Below are 17,472 nucleotides of genomic sequence, written 5' to 3' on the forward strand. Positions count from 1 at the left end.
ATACGCTTAGCCAACAGACGCAATCAAATCGGTTTGCCATCCCTTCCTGGCGCATAAAATGTATAACACTCGCCAGACTTAGAACAATATTTGATTGTTCGCAAAATAAATACACTGATTACGGCTAAATTATACACGGGGCACATTTTGAGGCACTAATCTCAGCGGGCGCTGTCATATGTGTATCCAGATAATAAATAAATCCAAATGCACATCTTCAAGGGGCAGATAGTAGTCTCCACGGACCCCGACTTAGTCAGTGTCAGGCGGTCAGGCAATCAAGTTGAGCTCTCTCTTTCGCCAACGACGCGTCGGCCACTGCAGCCTAATTCAATTAAAATTAAAACGCAGATCTACGCGACCGAGTGAAGAAATTGCCCCAAATTCCCGACAATTATAGGCCACGCTCGTCAGTAATCCCGCATCTGCGTAGGCAGTCATATCTGAATCTCGGCCATGCAATCGGACGCATCTCCCCTGGAAGCCGCGGCCACGGAATCCCTGCCCATGCACCGATCCACCTCCATGCCCGTGAAGCCAAAGCCGCTGGAGCAGAAGCCCCTGCTCCGGTCCTCCGAGAAGGAGACGGTCAATGCGGCGGATTACTACCCGGAAAGTCCGGGATTCGTGAGGCGCAGGAAGTCCAAAAATGCCGGCGATCACCTAGAAACACGCAGCGAGCAGAAGTGAGTGTGGGACTGCAAAACCAGACAATTATTTCCGGACTATGAACTTAATTACGCAATATCTTTAATTGTTCAGTTATTGTAAGCATCGATTTTGCTCAAAGTCAGGGATTACCAAAATCGTTTTTTTTTAATTTATACGATACTTTCAATCTTCATCGGATTTTGTATTTTTTTTTTTAGATAATATGCGCATTTGAACGTTGATTGAAGTGCGTTAGCTAATTATTTACAAATATAAAAACCGAAAAAATGTGCGTCTAAATGTTGCCATTATATTTTTTAAGCAAGATAACAATTATATAAGTTGGAGTTGTAATGTCCAACAAATTTGCTATATGGAATTTAGGATGTTATTCCAATGAAATAATTTTGTCTTTGTCTTGAACACGCGGTTCCCGTTTTTAACATATAAGTTGATTAGTTTTGTATGTTTATTTACTTCACAACAGGTTGCTAAAAAATATACCGTATAAAACCAATAGGAAATATTTATTTAAATTTTATTTACTATAGAACATAAATGAAATCGCAACAAACGTTTTAAGTCTTTCGATTTCGATATTTATATATGATGTGTGTAGCTATTGAAGCATTGAAAACAAATATAAATTTATTTAAATATTTGTGTATCTATGGCTACGTAACAACTAACAACTAAAACATTATACATTATATAATTTAGCTTCCCATACTCACACGACTGGGCGGGCAGCACCATAGAGCTAACACCAGATGTGGGTTCCGGACCAGGAAGCTCTTCACCGGATGGAATGAGACGCAGCCTGCATCGCGTAATGGAGAAGAACGGCAAGGAGAACGTTGTGTTCCGTCGAATTCCGGAGAAGTCCTGGCGCTACATGCGGGACCTGGTCACCACGCTGGTAAGATCCTGGTTTGGCCCCAAGAAAACGTCATCGTCTCAAGCCGATCCACCGCGATCGGATGTGTATAGCATAACGCCCAGCATTCAGCGCAGACTCGATGAACTGGCCAATGAGCCACCGCACCTGAGTCCCCATCTTTCGAGGTCTAATCCCAACCAGAGCGAACGCGTCACCTTTAGTATATAGTTTTAAGTACACTAATCTAACCATGACCCCCTGAAATGCTCATACATATTAATAAAAACGTTATTAACCAACCGCATAAACACCTGCATTGCTAAACTGTGGATTCTAGGGAAGTTATTTTAATTATTTGAAACTTGTTACGAAAACATCTCTTGAATTTAAACATAAAATGGTATGATCATGGCGTTGAAGAGTTGAAACCTTGAAATATAAAATAATTCTATATAATAATTTATAGGTAATCATAACATCACCTATGTTCACTTTTGTTTTCTGTTATCTTGTTTTACATTGTGGGTAAAAGTCCAAAGACACACGTTTAAAGACTGTGTTGGCTATATATATCATGGTATTCCTGCTGTCGTCTCAGTATAGGTCTCAGCTGTTTAACCCTACCTGTGTGCTTTTGGTAATCCATTAAGGCTGTTTTTTTCGAATCGCACAGATGGAGCTGGAGTGGAAATACATGCTGACCCTGTTCCTGGGCAGTTACTTCCTCAGCTGGCTGCTCTTCGCCGCCCTCTGCTACGTGGTGGCCTACTCCCACGGCGACTTCATCTTCGACCCAGTGAGCGGAGAACGGATGGGCGAGGGCGAAGATCCGTGCATCTTCGGGGTGGGCAACTGGGTGGCCATGCTCATCTACTCGGTGGAGACGCAGACGACCCTTGGATTTGGAGAGAAGTACGCCAGTGAGGAGTGCCCAGAGACCATCTTTCTGTTCGTAATGCAGATGATGAGTGCCGCCCTCATCGAAGGATGTATGGTGAGCGTGATCTATGCCAAGACAGCACGTCCGGCGCGGCAGCTGACCAAGCTGAAGTTCAGCGACAAAGCGGTGGTGAGTAGATTCCCCTGATGGGGAGGAGCTCACCTGATTGGACCCATCCATCTAGCGATTGTCTCACGCAGATCTGCTGCCGCGACGGACGACTGTGTTTGCTCTTCCGCGTGTGCGATCCCCGCGAGCAACAGTCCATCGAGTCCAAAATCCGCGTCTACATGATCGTCGATAAGCGGTGAGTCACTGGCGCATTTTCGGGAATGGTTGGATCTCTGGGCTTATCTGGGGTTTCGTAAATAACGATTATGTCAGAGGTTTTGCAAAGAGTATAAATCACAAGCCTGGAAAAGAAAGCAAATTAATTTATGCTTTAGTCTTACTGAACTGAAATATAAATCATAAACTCGGAAAATAACATTTATTTTGGCTTTACGGATACTAAACTTCCACCATATGTAATTAAATTGTAATAATTCTTTATAGTTTCAATGTTGTTATAAGTTTTGTCTTTTGTTTCGGGTTTGTTTAAGAACATTTTCTTTAAAAATATAAAACTATTTAATTGTTTTACCCAAGCACGGAATGGTATGCCTGGGCTCTAAGAGAAAATGTTTAAGATGTCATAAGAGCTTGGGCAAAATTAACTTGACCTACAAGTAAGATAAGCCTTGCAACTAGATAAGACTTGCAATTAATACGATTTCCCATCTTATCTATTTCGCTGACAGCACGCGAGAGGGTGAGATCGTTAAAACTCACGTGGAACTGAAGTTAGAGGGAAATGGGGAGCAGATTATACTCTGGCCCGATGTGGTGTGCCATGTGATCGACGAGTCGAGTCCTCTGTTCCAGTTCACCACCGCCAAGCTCTTCAATGCCGCACAACACGAGCTTTACGTGTCCATTGTGGGCACTTCCCCGGCCACAGGACAAATGACGGAGGCCAAGACGTCCTATCTTCCAAGGGAGATTTTCTGGGGCCAGCGGTTCGTCAACATCATCCACTACGATGCCCAAAACGAGCGTTACATCGTCGACTACGAGAACTTTAACAGGACCATTTCAGTGGACATGCCCATGATGCAGCCGACTAGTGATTATTTAAAGCTAGAGTACAGAAAGTGAACTTGAAAATTAAATGCATACATCTTTTATGAGACAGTTGAGTATCTTGCCTTAACATTAACTTAAAGACCGAATTGAAGAATTACATGAACACTATTTTCTTTGTATAGTTTCTATTTCTCAAAGTTAACTACGAGACTCTATGATTGAAATAAGACTAGGTGCTGAATTGGCCAATTTTTAAATTTATTTTATAAATACCTTATCTATCTTATTAAATTCCATTCCTTTATCGCTTTGCGTATTTCAGAAAATGTTTCTCGGGTCTCACAAATAATTTTAAATGTAATACAAATCTATCTAACAATATCGAAATAATTTATGGACATATTAAAAAATGATTTTACTGAACATGGGCTCTTTAATCGCATTTCATTCTTCGCAGGATTCAGTTTGCTCCTGCCTCTGATAAAACTTAACTTGGGCCCTCAGCATTTCGTTCTCATGTTGCAGACGCGAAAACTCGCGCATAAAGCTATCTCCTCGGAGAAGTAAGGCGAGGGCGTCTCGGATCTCCACTGTGCTCTCTAGATACTGCCTCGTGTGATGGTTCATCTGCGATTCCATCTTCTTCTGGTTGTACTGGCCTAAGTACTCCAGTTCCCGCTCCACCTGTCCGCAGCGCTGGTCGACAAACTCCTTCAGCTCGCTGAACTCCTTGCGCCAATCGCCATCCATTTGGGCGGATAGCCCGCTGGATGATTTGGCCAGCAATTTCTGCGGTTTCAGCTGCGTGCTCGATAATTGCGGTGTGACGTTGGCATGATGTGGGGTACTATTGCGACTGGCCGAGAGCAAACGCAGCTGGCGCTTCAGTTCGGCGTCCGGCGGCGGGGGATTCTCCTTGTCGCTGCCCGTGCCCGTGCTGCTGGCCACGGAAATGTTTGCCGACTGCTCCTCGCTGTGCTCATCTGTTTCGGCTATCTTCATTAACTTTACCTCCCCGGAGATGTTGCTCCGATCTTTTAGCTGGCCGCTCAAGGTCTCTTAAAATTATATGGCAATTTATTATCAGTTGTAACTGATAGAGTATAAGTATTAATTTCTTACGTTGCAGTGACTCCGCATTGGAGCTGTTGCAGGAGTTGTCCACCGAGCTGAGACCAGATCCCCCTGGAGCACAAAGGCTCTGGCGCTGAACAGTCTCGTTGGGGATGGGTTTCCGGTTGAGGGTCTCCCAATCAAAGCTGTCCCTGTAGGAGGTGCCCAAACGCGTGGACATGCGATCCACTGCCCTCGGGCCTTGGGCATCCAGAAAGTCGCAAAAGGAATCTCGGCGAACAATTGCAGGCGGCGCAACCGCTAAGCCCAAATTGTTTACCCCGAAACTTATCTGCTGCAAATTAGTGGCAATGGATTTGCGCAGCTCCTCGCTGGAAGAACGCTCGCCTCGAGGAGCTTCGGTTCCCAATCCAGTTGCATTGCCCGAGCCATTTAGGCTGCTGTTCTGCTGGTTATCTCCGCCAGGCATGGGCACAAAAGCCACCCGGGTCACAGCCGCATCGTGAACACTTTTAATGGCCAACGGAGCTTTGGTGCTTCTCATATCGTAGGCAATCAATTCGCCCTTAAGATTTCCCACACAAAGGTAAGTGCCGCAGTCACTCAGCGCCACAGTGGACAGCGGATGGGAGTAAGTCAACCGATCCGTGGAAGCTTGAGCTCTATTCCGCCGGATGTCGAAGATGTTGATTTTGCAATCGTAGCCCACGCTGACCAGCAGCGCAGGCTGAATGGCACACATGCTGATGTCCCTACAGGGAGCACTGTGCGCCTCGCTGGCGTGGAAGATCTTTCGCATGCCCTGCGCATCGTACACTGTCACGGCGCCTTTGTAGGAGGCGATCGACAGCTGGAAGCGCTTGCTTGGATGAAACCGCACCAGAGTGGAGCTGAAATAATGAGTAGGACAGAACTATTGTTAGGGACAAGCTTTCGGGAGTGAAGTTTGTAAGTTTTTTAAAAGAATTTATTAACTTACTCGCCATCGATGGTGAAGGTGTTGGTCTTCTGCTTGGTCTTGGTGCCCAGAATGCAGATGTCCCCGCCTTCGCGCACAGCGGCAATACAGTCATCCCTGTTGTTGTAGTCCATGTAGAGGACAGTGCTCCTCTGCGGATCCGCCGGAAACCGGTGGATCAACTGCGCAGTCCGGAAGTTGTAGAGCTTGACACAACCACTCTGGCCCACGGCGATCTCCTCCAGCGATTGCTTGGCACAGGCCACACAGTAGGCATTGTCGATCGTCAGTTTGCGGACTCGCTGGATCTCGGGAGCTGGTTAAATGGGGTAAAGCTAGTTTAGAGAGAACTTGCATTCTAACCTACTTCTTACCCTTTGCCTCCTTCTCCTTTATTCGCATCACAGCCAAGCCCGCCATTTTATCCACCTCGACAAAGACCCTTCGCTGGCCATTAAACTGGAAGTCGACGGGCTCTCCACTTTTGTGCACATACTCAGACTTTGTCTCCAGATCCGCAAAGTCGGATAGCACAGTCTTCTTTGAAGTGGAAATCACATACATTTTGACTATTTCTGTTGATTGTCGCACAATTCAAATTTGAGTTTTGTTGCTGGAGGAGATTTGCTCCCAAGTGTGACCGGATCTTTTTTCGCTCAATATACCAAAACACAATAGGATTGCTTATGAGATGTAACCAGTGACTATTTGTTTGCATGTCATTTAAAAATCAAGTTCTAACGTATATTAAGAAAATGGCTTAGGTGCCTAATTTTAAATGCATTTATTTTAGTTTTAGTTTTATAGGCACTTTACTTAAAAAAAATATTTTTATTACTATACGCATATAAAAACAGCCTCAAACTTATATTAAACCAAATAGCAAGTTCTAACAAAATTATTATTTTGATTGTTTATTTCAGATTCAATAACGGAACTTTCAATATCAGCAATGATTTTCTTGTATATTTTACTGCGGCAAAAATTGGGAGTAGTTAAAAAAAACTCAGATCTCAGGAAAAGTAGAGACAAATTGTAAGTGTTCATTAAGCTTCCGCAGGAAGCAGTGGGAACGCCTCGGAAAGTGCGGTCACACTTGTCAGTCACAACCAAATTCATCGGATCATTAGGCAAGAAGAAGAGCAAGCAATCACCTGCGAAAAAGAAATAAATTGCCGAGAAATGTTGAAGACCTTGTAGAGCGGCTGTTCGGCGTGCGTTGAAATGATTCCTGGCGACCAGTAGAAGCATTTAGTGACCACGCAGCTCATCCCCCATCCCCCGCTGCAAAGGCTGAGCCACCGAACAAAGGCCATCTACAACAACACCACAGAGACAGCCACGGCCAATTGGCACCCACACAAACAAACACAACACACTCACACACACACGCTGAGTAGAAGACAACAACATCGACTGGGAAACGGAGGCCTTCAATTACTGGAAAAATGGAAGCGGACGGACTAACCAACGAACAGACGGAGAAGGTCCTCCAGTTCCAGGACCTTACCGGCATAGAGGACATGAACGTATGCCGCGACGTCCTTATCAGACATCAATGGGATCTCGAGGTACGCAGGCAAACATATGCACACACAGTCGCGGTCGAAATAAAAGGGACACATAGACCACGTCCAATTTACAGTGCTCACTCGAAAAAATGTTGGCCTTTTTTTTCGCAAATGCGTATTTATTAAATTCATTAATTTATTAAATAATCTACATTTGCTATAACTACATGACCAGCTTAATAACCATTTATCCCCTTTCTTCCCCTGCAGGTGGCCTTTCAGGAGCAGCTGAATATCCGCGAGGGTCGCCCCACCATGTTCGCCGCGTCCACAGATGTGCGAGCCCCCGCTGTGATCAACGACCGCTTCCTGCAGCAGGTGTTCTCCGCCAACATGCCCGGCGGACGGACTGTGAGCCGGGTGCCCAGTGGCCCTATACCCCGCAGCTTCACAGGGATCCTTGGCTACGTGATTAACTTCGTGTTCCAGTACTTTTACTCCACGCTGACGAGCATAGTCAGTGCATTTGTGAACCTGGGCGGCGGGAACGAACCACGCTTGGTGACGGATCCGCTGGGCGATGTGATGAAGTTTATAAGGGAGTACTACGAGCGGTACCCCGAGCACCCCGTCTTCTACCAGGGCACCTATGCCCAGGCCTTGAACGATGCCAAGCAGGAGCTGCGCTTCCTGATCGTTTATCTGCACAAGGATCCCGCCAAGAACCCCGATGTTGACTCCTTCTGCCGCAACACACTCTCGTCGAGATCGGTCATTGACTACATTAACACACACACCCTGCTGTGGGGTTGTGACGTGGCCACGCCGGAGGGTTACCGGGTGATGCAGTCGATCACGGTACGTAGCTACCCGCTGATGGTGATGATCAGCCTTCGTGCGAATCGCATGATGATCGTTGGACGATTCGAGGGGGATTGCACGCCCGAGGAGCTGCTACGCCGCCTTCAGTCGGTGACGGCCGCGAATGAGGTGTGGCTAAGTCAAGCACGTGCGGATCGCTTGGAGCGTAATTTCACACAGACTTTGAGGCGACAGCAGGACGAGGCTTACGAGCAGAGTTTGCTTGCGGACGAGGAGAAGGAGCGCCAGCGGCAAAGAGAGCGGGATGCGGTGCGGCAGGCGGAGGAGGCTGTGGAGCAAGCTCGACGCGACGTGGAGCTGCGCAAGGAGGAGGTTGCCCGCCAGAAGATTGAACTGGCCACGCTAGTGCCATCGGAACCGGCAGTGAATGCAGTCGGCGCCATCGCCGTCGTCTTTAAGCTTCCCAGTGGCACACGCCTCGAGCGGCGCTTCAACCAAACGGATTCGGTGGTGGTAAGCCCAAAACTAATATGATTGCTCATCAAAGGGTAAACCAAATTGTATTGCTCATCTTGTTATCGATTTGTTCATGTGTTCCACTGCATGCCTTTATTACTTAGTCGTTTTATAGCTCACTTATTTCCTCACTTCACTACATATTTTTAACTTTAATCAGGAGATTTTCACTTGAGGAATTTTCGGAATCATGAACCCAAAAAGCAAACCGAAATAATACTAGCAACAACCCAAATAACTTTAAATTCTAATAGCACTATTTCATTATTTTTAGGACGTTTATCACTATCTCTTCTGTCATCCCGATTCGCCGGATGAGTTTGAGATCACAACGAATTTCCCGAAGCGGGTGCTCTACTCGAAGGCGGACGTGGATGCCGCCGAAGGAGCAGGCGCAGCCAACGAGACGCTGAAGAAGACCCTCCAGGATATGGGCCTTAAGAACCGCGAGGTGCTGTTCGTAAACGATCTGGAAGCGTAACCAGCACCACCTAACAAATGATAGCATCATCGTGTTACCAGCTGCAACGCATTACCAAAACTTGAACCAAGTTTTAAGTAGTCGTAGTCAACGTCCAAGTCGGAGGATAGACAGAAACACTATTCCTAATTTAATCATGAATATTAATATAAATAATTGTTTAACAATGTTTAGGTTGATTATTCTCTTGTAATCTACGCACCACCACCCACCCGTTCCTCCCGCAAACATTCACACATAAGTAAAATTCTTTTCCAGAATAATTTTCGTAAATCACATTTTTAGTTTCCTTTTACTTAAGGATTTTTGTTATTTTAGCTGTACTTATACTTCCGTCTATTTTTACTAAAATAGAGCCCAGGGTCTTGTTAATTGACAAAGAGTTTGAATTTAATCTGAATGTGGTCGAATTGAATAAATCGAAGTTATAAATAATCATTTTTGAGTAAGAGCGTTCAAATAAACACGGGAGAGTTTATCAAGACATTTGGTTTGGTTTTTTTTTACTCAACCATAGTGGATTTTGTGTGTGGTTTCAATTGATATTCCTATTTGCACGTCAGTGAACTTGAATCATATTTAATTTTAAAATGTTATTTGATAAAGATTTAAATATTGGTAGGTCTGGCAACGTTATGACTTGAATTTATCGACATTTTACAGTGATGTGCTTCTTGATTAACGCAGATGAATATATAACAAAAAAAAATATATAAATTGAACAACTATATATGTGTTTCGCATATAAATGACAATTTAATTGAACCGCGAAAACTAAAATACATTTTAAAACAGAACAATATTACACAATTTTCTAAGCGCTTACAGTAGATATCACTGCCTTGAAAATATAAAGAAACTAAGAAAACCAGGGAAAACACGTCAGCTGTCAGCAGACGATAGATATCGCTCCCATCTCCAGATTCCTATAGTCATTTGTTAGTCACGAAAAATTGGAAAGAAACGTACATAGTTGAAATTTCAAGTGTCACCCTGGAATATTTGCGACCGGACAAGAACAGTGACCAAGACGACAACTACGACTGGTTTACCGACGACGAGAAAACACGTCTGCTACCCGGGAAGAGAAGAAACTCTGGCTTGCGGCCGAAGATTCGGCAGTGGACTTCTAATCTGCTCAACGTCGAAGAGGCTCGCAACATTGCACGCGGCCTACGTCAACCGAAATACCAGAAACTGTTTCAGCAGGACAAGGAGGATCACCAGGACATCCGTAAAAACCGAAAGACCATGTCGGCACCCTCAACTTCCTCTGTGGGCGATGCTGCGGCCGCCCTCTCCGGCAATCTTCAACTGCCGCCCCTCCGCACCCTCGATGACTTCATCCTGGGATCGGCCCGATTCCAGCTGCCCAATCTTAAGGACTTCGAGAAGTGGTCCAATCGGGTGGTGAAGAATCTGTTGTACTACCAAACCAACTACTTTCTGCTCTTCCTTACCATCTACGCCCTGATGATATTCTTTAATCCCTCGAAGATCGTCAGTGGTCTGCTGGTCCAGGCTTTGATCATAGCCGTGATCTGGCAGTTCTTCAGTGGCAAGTCCAAGAAGAACTTCATCGCCAGCCGACTGACCGGAGGAAATGCCAATGCAGCGGAGCAGAATGCCCAACAGAAGTGGTACATCCTGGCAGGAGCTCTGCTCGGAGGATATCTCTTGCTGCATCTGATGAGCGCTGTGCTCCTGACGGCCTTCACCCTGCTGCTGCCTATCTTGGTAACCTTCATCCACGCCTCCCTGCGGTTACGCAACATGAAGAACAAGCTGGCCAACACCATCGAGAGCTTTGGTCCCGCCACGCCCATGGGATCCCTGTTGGATGCCATCAATGTGCGCGCCGATGGTGTGCTCAATTAGGCCCAGCCATTTCTATTTAGACCCGTTTGTCTCAATTGGAAATCACGTTTTTATCGCTAGTTATCCCTGTCAATGTTGATCTTTGCAAAACTAATCCCTGTATTATTATAATCGATCAGATCTTTATTTTTGTATTGAACTATGATTTTATTACCAATGTACGCAGTTATTACAAATGTCAATAAAGTTTTCCCAGGAAAAAATTGCATTATTATTTGAAGAATGTATGGCAAGAAATCTTATCTCTAAGGGCCAATTGTTGAACTAATTTAAAATCGGTCGTGCAAAGTGTTACCCAAAAAATCTCTTCTTTAGAAGTGTTTTTTTAGTCAAACAAAACCCAAACAGGATGACTTATTAACAATTGAATAACTCGTTGAAATTTCCCTTCAATTATGACTAATAAAAGAGCTTAAGCTGATCAGCTACTGACTCAGTTAATAACAATTGCTGACTTAAGAAAACACAAATCTTTAAATCAAAATTTAAACCTTTTAATAGTCAATATAATAATTAAAGATTTCTTGATAGACATGCTTGCGCTTATTAGCCATTATCTGATCACATTAAAAGTAGTATTGGCTTTTGATTTCGATTTGAAGTGTTCTCGTTGTTGTTTTTCTCCTCTCTTAAGTGTCTAATGTTTTTAATTGTTCAGGGGATGCAGAGCTGGAGCATTAGGCGCAGCGATTTCGGCGGCAGTGGGAGCATCTTCATTCTTTCCGCCTGTCTGCGATAAATGCTTGACGAGGTCCACCCAATCCCAGCCACGTTCCCGATCTCCTTTATGGTCGGTTCGTTCCCACTGCCGACGTTTCTGCGCTTTGGTCAGATGCTCCTTCTTGGGCTCTTTTTTCCTGGCATCCGCATCGGCGTTGGGATCGGAGATCTTCAGGGCACCCACGCCATCGTCCACGGCTACTACTGCGGGTGCGGATTCGGGCTGACCGGCGGTTAGTTGCTCCAGATTGTCCTTAAGGGCTTCGAACAGTGTGTAGGTCATCCCGCAACCCAACCATTGGGTGGCTTCCGTACTTAAAGCTGACTGGATTTCTTCCTTGACAGCGGGCAGTCTGTGAAACAAAATTAACAACTCAATAAATTGCAACAGAAACCGATATGTGATGTAATAATCTGATTTTAATAGTACTATGGCTCAAAGTGTTCTAAAACTGATATTGTCTTGATGAAACTAAGAAGTAGATATTACTATTTTGATTCCAAATAAGTGCTGATAAAGAATATAAATACATTTTAATTAATGTATTGCAGCCGTTCACTCAAAATGGCAATATCTTCAGCCGGATTAAAAGAGTTTCTACAAGAGTCACAATCCACTTACAGATTCCTATTATAAAATGTGTTCATATTGATCGTTGGCGCCTCATCCGGATAGTTTTCTCCCCATTTCAGCTCCACCAGAAACGACCTGTAGTTGTCCTCTTCGCCATACTGAAGTTAATTTATAAATATTAAACATTGAATAATGATTTTAAGCAATCTTTAAATTTTTTGAGGTAATATTTTTATCCATGTGGCTTACTTTGTATTGAAATGTTACGCTGTCTATTTCCTTGAAGTTCGTGTCGCCCTCGTAAATCGACTGCAAAGCCTCTCGCTCATCTGTTTGTTGTTCCAGTGGCGTGGACATGGTAATTGTGCTATTGCTTATTAATTTTGTTAAAGATATTTATCATTTTTTGTTGGAAATAACACAAAATCAAAAATTATGGTTTTGCAACAAAAACAAAAGCAACAGCATCCATCAGCTGGGCACCGGTTGCAGTGTGGCCGTAGTTTTGTTTCCGACTTATGTCCTGTTCCCACTATTATTTCATTGTACTCTCAAACTTTGATACTCATTCAATACCAACTTATTTGTTTCTTCAAAATGAATTTAACACAAATTGTATGAATTCAAATTCTGTCAACAATTATAAATAAAAATCAAGACACATTTATATTGTTCTTAGCTTATTTACTGTCAGTGTGAACTCCCTCAATGCACATCGATAGGCACAGTGAAGTCATCCAATGTTATCGAACCAGTTCAGTTCAGTTCCCAGAACAACATAAAAGAACGCAAACAATAACAACATAAAAACACATAAAATGCCAAGTGCGCGGGTGAATCATCGTTGAGCAACAATTAGAATTGATTAACACATGATCGCGCCGCGTTATTAGCAGCGGCAACAACAACTGGGGCAGACGCGAACAGCGAAAACGATGTCGGCAAATGCAGATGCGATTCTCGCTGTGGAATGTGCGCATCTGGCGGAATTCAAGAGATTTCTGGCCACTACGGCGGAAAAGGCAGCGGCAGCCGTGAACGAGGAGGTGGCCAGCCGGAGTTGTGTAACCCGGACGACCAGTGACACGTACAAGGTATCCAGCGAGGAGCGACATGCGGAGTTGGTCTCAGCCATTTGGCAACAACTGGGCTCTCGAGGATGCCCGGAGCACTTCCGGCTGAAGCTGCTTCACCGTTCCACGCAGCAGCTGGAGCAGGATCTGTGCTTCGCCAAGGAGTGTGAGGTCACCGTGGAGGGTCCACCGCAGTACGATCTCCTCAAGCTTCAGAAGTTCGTAGCAAGTGAACTGGAGAAGTTCCTCCTGAAGCTCACTGACAACTCGGAGGTGGATCGACTTAAGGACTTTGCTGATGACGCAGAGTCGGGGAACAGCGAGTGCCACCAGGAGAAGGAACCCCTGCACACATCCGCTGCTGTGAAGAACAAACCCCGGAAGATGGAGGATCGCTGTGTTTGCCTGGACAGATTTGGCGAGATGTACGGGCTGCCGGAGAAAGGCGCGCGTTTCTTTGGCGTCTTCGATGGCCATTCTGGCTCCTTATCCGCCAGCTATGTCACCAGTCAACTTCCCCAACTGCTGGCCGATCAGCTTAAAGTAAACCCAAATGCCTCTGACACATCCCCCGACTTTTATCGCAACGCCTTCGAGTCAGCCTTTCTGCTGGCGGACGAGCGCTTTACTCAGAAGAAGATCACCAGCGGCACAACCAGTGTATGTGCCTTGATCACCAAGAATCAGCTTTACATTGCCTGGGTGGGCGATTCCAAGGCTCTTCTAGTGGGCAAACGAACCCAATTGCAGCTGGTGAAACCGCACAAGCCAGAGAATCCAGATGAGCGCAAGAGAATAGAAACAGCAGGCGGCACGGTGCTCCATGCCCAGGGTCAGTGGCGGGTAAATGGCATCCTAAACGTTGCCCGCTCCATTGGCGACTACAGTTTGGAGGCAGTGATCGCGGAGCCGGATTTCGTGGATGTCCAGCTTAACGAGGCTCACGACTTTTTGGTACTCGGCACCGATGGGCTGTGGGATCACGTTCCGGAGTCGTTTGTCATTGAAACCGTTTACGATTCCCTGGCGGATCCCACCACGAAGCTGGATGACATTCCCAAACTGCTAATAGAGGCTGCCAAGGAGCGGGACTCGCAGGACAACATTACAGCGGTGGTGGTCTTGCTCAAACCTCGTAATCAAATCAAAAATCTATAGAATTTTGAGTCTGAGGCATTGAATATCCAAGCAGTGAATATTGTTTTGTTGTTACCCGCATTGGGATGGGTTAATTTGTACAAATTTAAAAGCTCTTAAGAGTCGTAGTAGCGAAAAGTAATCTTGAAACATCTTCTTTTGCATGGAACAATATAAACATCATATCAAGTTTCATATAACCAAAAGAGAAACGTGCCAAAAATCTTAAAACAAATCACGAGTGTACTGCTAGTTTGGTATTGGCAGGAATATTGTAGCAAAAATATTTATCGAAATACAACGAATGAATGATTTTAAGCAATATATATACCCAAAGATTACTTTCCGACCCTACAATTATTATTCAACGAAAGTTAACCCAAACCAGCCCGCATTTTTGTTTCGTTACTGTATTGTTGTAATGTAAATAGCTTGGAGCGAATCGTAATGCTCCTCCCTTTATTGTCACATTCTCACGTGCCTACCGTGGTCCTGGAAATGGCTGCTCCCACTCCCGGTCCACTTGTTTGGTTGCTCGAATAAGCTCAATCAAAATAGTTTGTGGTTTGTCCAGCAGTTGAGGAGATTTTAGGAAGTTAAAATCAAGTCTTGGCTTAAGGCAACTGTTGTTAACCCGGATATATATACAAAAGTGCACTCGTACGCACAGAAACATGTTTAAATATATTTTAGATTAGCCTGCAAGCGTATATTTATACACACTGATGTTGTTTTCGGCCGCTTAGTGCTTCCTGCTGTATGATAATAAGCAAAGCCAAGTACACATATATCGTAGTCTAGTTATATATACATACGTACATATTTACACCTGTAAACCATATTTAATGATCCCACACAGATTAAGTACCTTTTTATACAAATCTAATGAACCTTTCATGCATTTTATTGAACAACCCAAATCACATTTTTAACGATACACACGTAAATTGATTAAGATTTTTTATTGGAATAATAAAAATAATTCGCAGAAGTTTCTGGCTTATGTCTAGCTTGGTGGCGGTTGTCCCTGATGTGGCTGATTGTTTGGCGGAGGAGCAGCAAAGGGCGGCGGAGGCGGGTACATGTGGGGGTACATTGGCGGCATGGCGTAGGGCATCCCATAGCCGTAATTGGGCACTGGGAAGGGCATTCCAGGCTGCTGTGGCGGCATGTTGAAGTTACCCGCTGCCTGATGGTAGTTCTGGTAGTAGTTGGAGTGCCAGCTTCCCGGATTATAGCTGGGATGGTAGTTGTACTGCTGATCTCGGGGCTGGCTATGATTGTCCTGCGAGTTGTGCGTGTTGGAGAATCTCTGGCTCTGCCTGAAGCTCTCCCGCTGCCCGCGACGTCCGCGTTGTCGGGGAGGAGCCACTGAAGACGCCTCTGTGGCCGTGGTAGCCGTTGTTGCCACCGAGGTAAGTGAATCCACAGAGTCGGTGGAGTTGGCACGATCCCTTTGGTTGCGCTTTCGTCGCGCATTTCTGGCTTCCCTTTCTTCTTCATCATCGGAGTGATCTACATGGCGCGCAGGTGGTTCCACATCGTGCTCCCACGAAGCATCCGATCCGCGAACTTGCATCAACTTGGACAGAATCACAAATTGTGTATGCTCAGTTTTTGGAGCACAGTACACCACGTCGCCAATTGTAATGCCTCTGTCCAGGATCTGTTGGTTAGAGTTGAATCGCACGCAGTATAGTGGGTCCGACACCTGACCCAGCACATCGAACACCTCGCCCAGGACCTTGCGACCCTTTTCCAAGAACAAAACAGTATCCAGATCGAACAGCATGGAATTTGGCAGAACGGAAACCAAAACGAGCTGATCTACTATGGACTGAACTTTGCCCAGTTCAACACATTCATCCTCGGGAACAGTGATCTCCAGTTGATGAATGGGTGGCAGGTCATCGAGAAGCATCTCTCCACGAACTTTTGGCGGCTGGCGTCGACGGGACGGATCTCCCGTGGCTCCGTCTTCATCCAGATCCTCATCATCCTCATCGCACGCGACTGTGGTGATGCGCTTGTCTATTTTCTTGCGAAGTACAGTTAGGTATTCTCCTTCCGAGTCGGAATCGGAGTCACTGCTACTACTGCTTTCCGAGCTCTCGCCACCCGAACTCACAGCCACCACTGGACGGTAGGCGGTGGAGGAAGCGGTGTCCGTCACCGGAACTTCCACAACTTCATTGTCGCTGTCCTGCGTAGGGGTAACTATCTCCACATCCGAATCATCAGCATCGGACCCGTAGGCAGCCAATAAACCAAGACCACTTGTTTGAGGAGCTGGGTTAGCCTCTGGAGCGGGTTGCACTTGAGGAAGTGGCGTCTTGGTTGCGGTTGTATGTGCTGGATTCTGTGGAGCGACTGAAGGATCTTTCTGTGAATTTGTTTCCGCCACTGGGGACAATTGGCAGTCCATTTCTTGAGGGGATCCCTGCTCCCCTGCGGGATTTCCTTTGTCCTCGACAGCTTGTGATACTTCGCATTCCATCGCTGACACCTGCTGCTCCTTTGTAGCACTTTCAACTGATCCCGAAACCTTTTCCTGATCAGAAATCAGGGCGTTCACTGGTGTTGACTCATTATGCTTCACTTGTTGCTCCATTTCTACAACTGCATTTGTAGGTTCTGCATTGAAATTCCAAGTTCTTTATTGTGTTTATCTATTAAAAAGCTTTAGAGCTTACCTGTGGGCTTTGTTTGCACCTTATCTGGTGATACGACTGCTACAGGAACATTATGTTTCCCCGCTTCAGTTGGTGTTTCGTTACTTTTAGGGTCCTCAATGGAGGCCGAGGCTTTCACAGCCGTTTGCTGCTCACTTTCCATTTTTGTTTTAACTTTAATCTGGCAAGAGTTTCAGTTAAAAACAACCGAAATCAATGAAAAACAAAACTGAACTAGGAAAACACACGTTGAATACGCGCACGTGTTGTCTTCTTCTTCACAAAAGACCAAGCACATTTCAGGGTGTGGTTTCGTGGTGAATGGCATACCATTAAATTGCGGTGAAATTTAAAAATTATTTCGAATTTTTTCATTTAAAAGTGTTGTATGGTTTAAAAGTGTTTTAAAGACCAAATTATTTCAAAAACATTTCAAAATGAACAACTTTGAATTTTTTTT

General features: G+C 45.2%; 7 protein-coding genes across 7 annotated transcripts; 4 read left to right on the forward strand and 3 right to left on the reverse strand.

Annotated features, from left to right (window-relative positions):
• Positions 1–229: 229 nt before the first annotated feature.
• LOC128262202 (inward rectifier potassium channel irk-1) lies at positions 230–3,707 on the forward strand. Its single transcript, XM_052996318.1, has 5 exons — positions 230–686; positions 1,372–1,570; positions 2,205–2,600; positions 2,672–2,778; positions 3,272–3,707. Exons 1-5 carry the CDS (start codon positions 457–459, stop codon positions 3,666–3,668), a joined length of 1,329 nt encoding a protein of 442 aa, XP_052852278.1. The 5' UTR covers positions 230–456; the 3' UTR covers positions 3,669–3,707.
• A 130-nt stretch (positions 3,708–3,837) lies between these two features.
• On the reverse strand, positions 3,838–6,292 carry LOC128262189 (uncharacterized). Its single transcript, XM_052996297.1, has 4 exons — positions 6,003–6,292; positions 5,650–5,944; positions 4,719–5,560; positions 3,838–4,654 (listed from the first exon to the last, which is right to left on the reverse strand). Exons 1-4 carry the CDS (start codon positions 6,190–6,192, stop codon positions 4,041–4,043), a joined length of 1,941 nt encoding a protein of 646 aa, XP_052852257.1. The 5' UTR covers positions 6,193–6,292; the 3' UTR covers positions 3,838–4,040.
• A 299-nt stretch (positions 6,293–6,591) lies between these two features.
• Positions 6,592–9,393, forward strand: LOC128262201 (FAS-associated factor 2). The gene is made up of 3 exons (XM_052996317.1): positions 6,592–7,199; positions 7,410–8,474; positions 8,752–9,393. The coding sequence occupies exons 1-3, from the start codon at positions 7,077–7,079 to the stop codon at positions 8,956–8,958; spliced, it is 1,395 nt and encodes a 464-aa protein (XP_052852277.1). The 5' UTR covers positions 6,592–7,076; the 3' UTR covers positions 8,959–9,393.
• A 353-nt stretch (positions 9,394–9,746) lies between these two features.
• Positions 9,747–10,987, forward strand: LOC128262217 (PRA1 family protein 3). The gene has a single exon (XM_052996343.1). It carries the CDS (start codon positions 10,210–10,212, stop codon positions 10,834–10,836), a length of 627 nt encoding a protein of 208 aa, XP_052852303.1. The 5' UTR covers positions 9,747–10,209; the 3' UTR covers positions 10,837–10,987.
• A 321-nt stretch (positions 10,988–11,308) lies between these two features.
• On the reverse strand, positions 11,309–12,613 carry LOC128262216 (RWD domain-containing protein 4). The gene is made up of 3 exons (XM_052996342.1): positions 12,380–12,613; positions 12,179–12,288; positions 11,309–11,909 (listed from the first exon to the last, which is right to left on the reverse strand). The coding sequence occupies exons 1-3, from the start codon at positions 12,485–12,487 to the stop codon at positions 11,483–11,485; spliced, it is 645 nt and encodes a 214-aa protein (XP_052852302.1). The 5' UTR covers positions 12,488–12,613; the 3' UTR covers positions 11,309–11,482.
• Positions 12,614–12,790: 177 nt separating this feature from the next.
• On the forward strand, positions 12,791–15,331 carry LOC128262204 (protein phosphatase 1F). Its single transcript, XM_052996320.1, has one exon. It carries the CDS (start codon positions 13,066–13,068, stop codon positions 14,359–14,361), a length of 1,296 nt encoding a protein of 431 aa, XP_052852280.1. The 5' UTR covers positions 12,791–13,065; the 3' UTR covers positions 14,362–15,331.
• LOC128262191 (H/ACA ribonucleoprotein complex non-core subunit NAF1) lies at positions 15,284–17,288 on the reverse strand. The gene is made up of 2 exons (XM_052996299.1): positions 17,034–17,288; positions 15,284–16,974 (listed from the first exon to the last, which is right to left on the reverse strand). Exons 1-2 carry the CDS (start codon positions 17,173–17,175, stop codon positions 15,347–15,349), a joined length of 1,770 nt encoding a protein of 589 aa, XP_052852259.1. The 5' UTR covers positions 17,176–17,288; the 3' UTR covers positions 15,284–15,346.
• Positions 17,289–17,472: the final 184 nt, after the last annotated feature.

The sequence above is a fragment of the Drosophila gunungcola genome, unplaced genomic scaffold (assembly GCF_025200985.1).
Source record: "Drosophila gunungcola strain Sukarami unplaced genomic scaffold, Dgunungcola_SK_2 000001F, whole genome shotgun sequence".
Classification (NCBI taxonomy): domain Eukaryota; kingdom Metazoa; phylum Arthropoda; class Insecta; order Diptera; family Drosophilidae; genus Drosophila; species Drosophila gunungcola.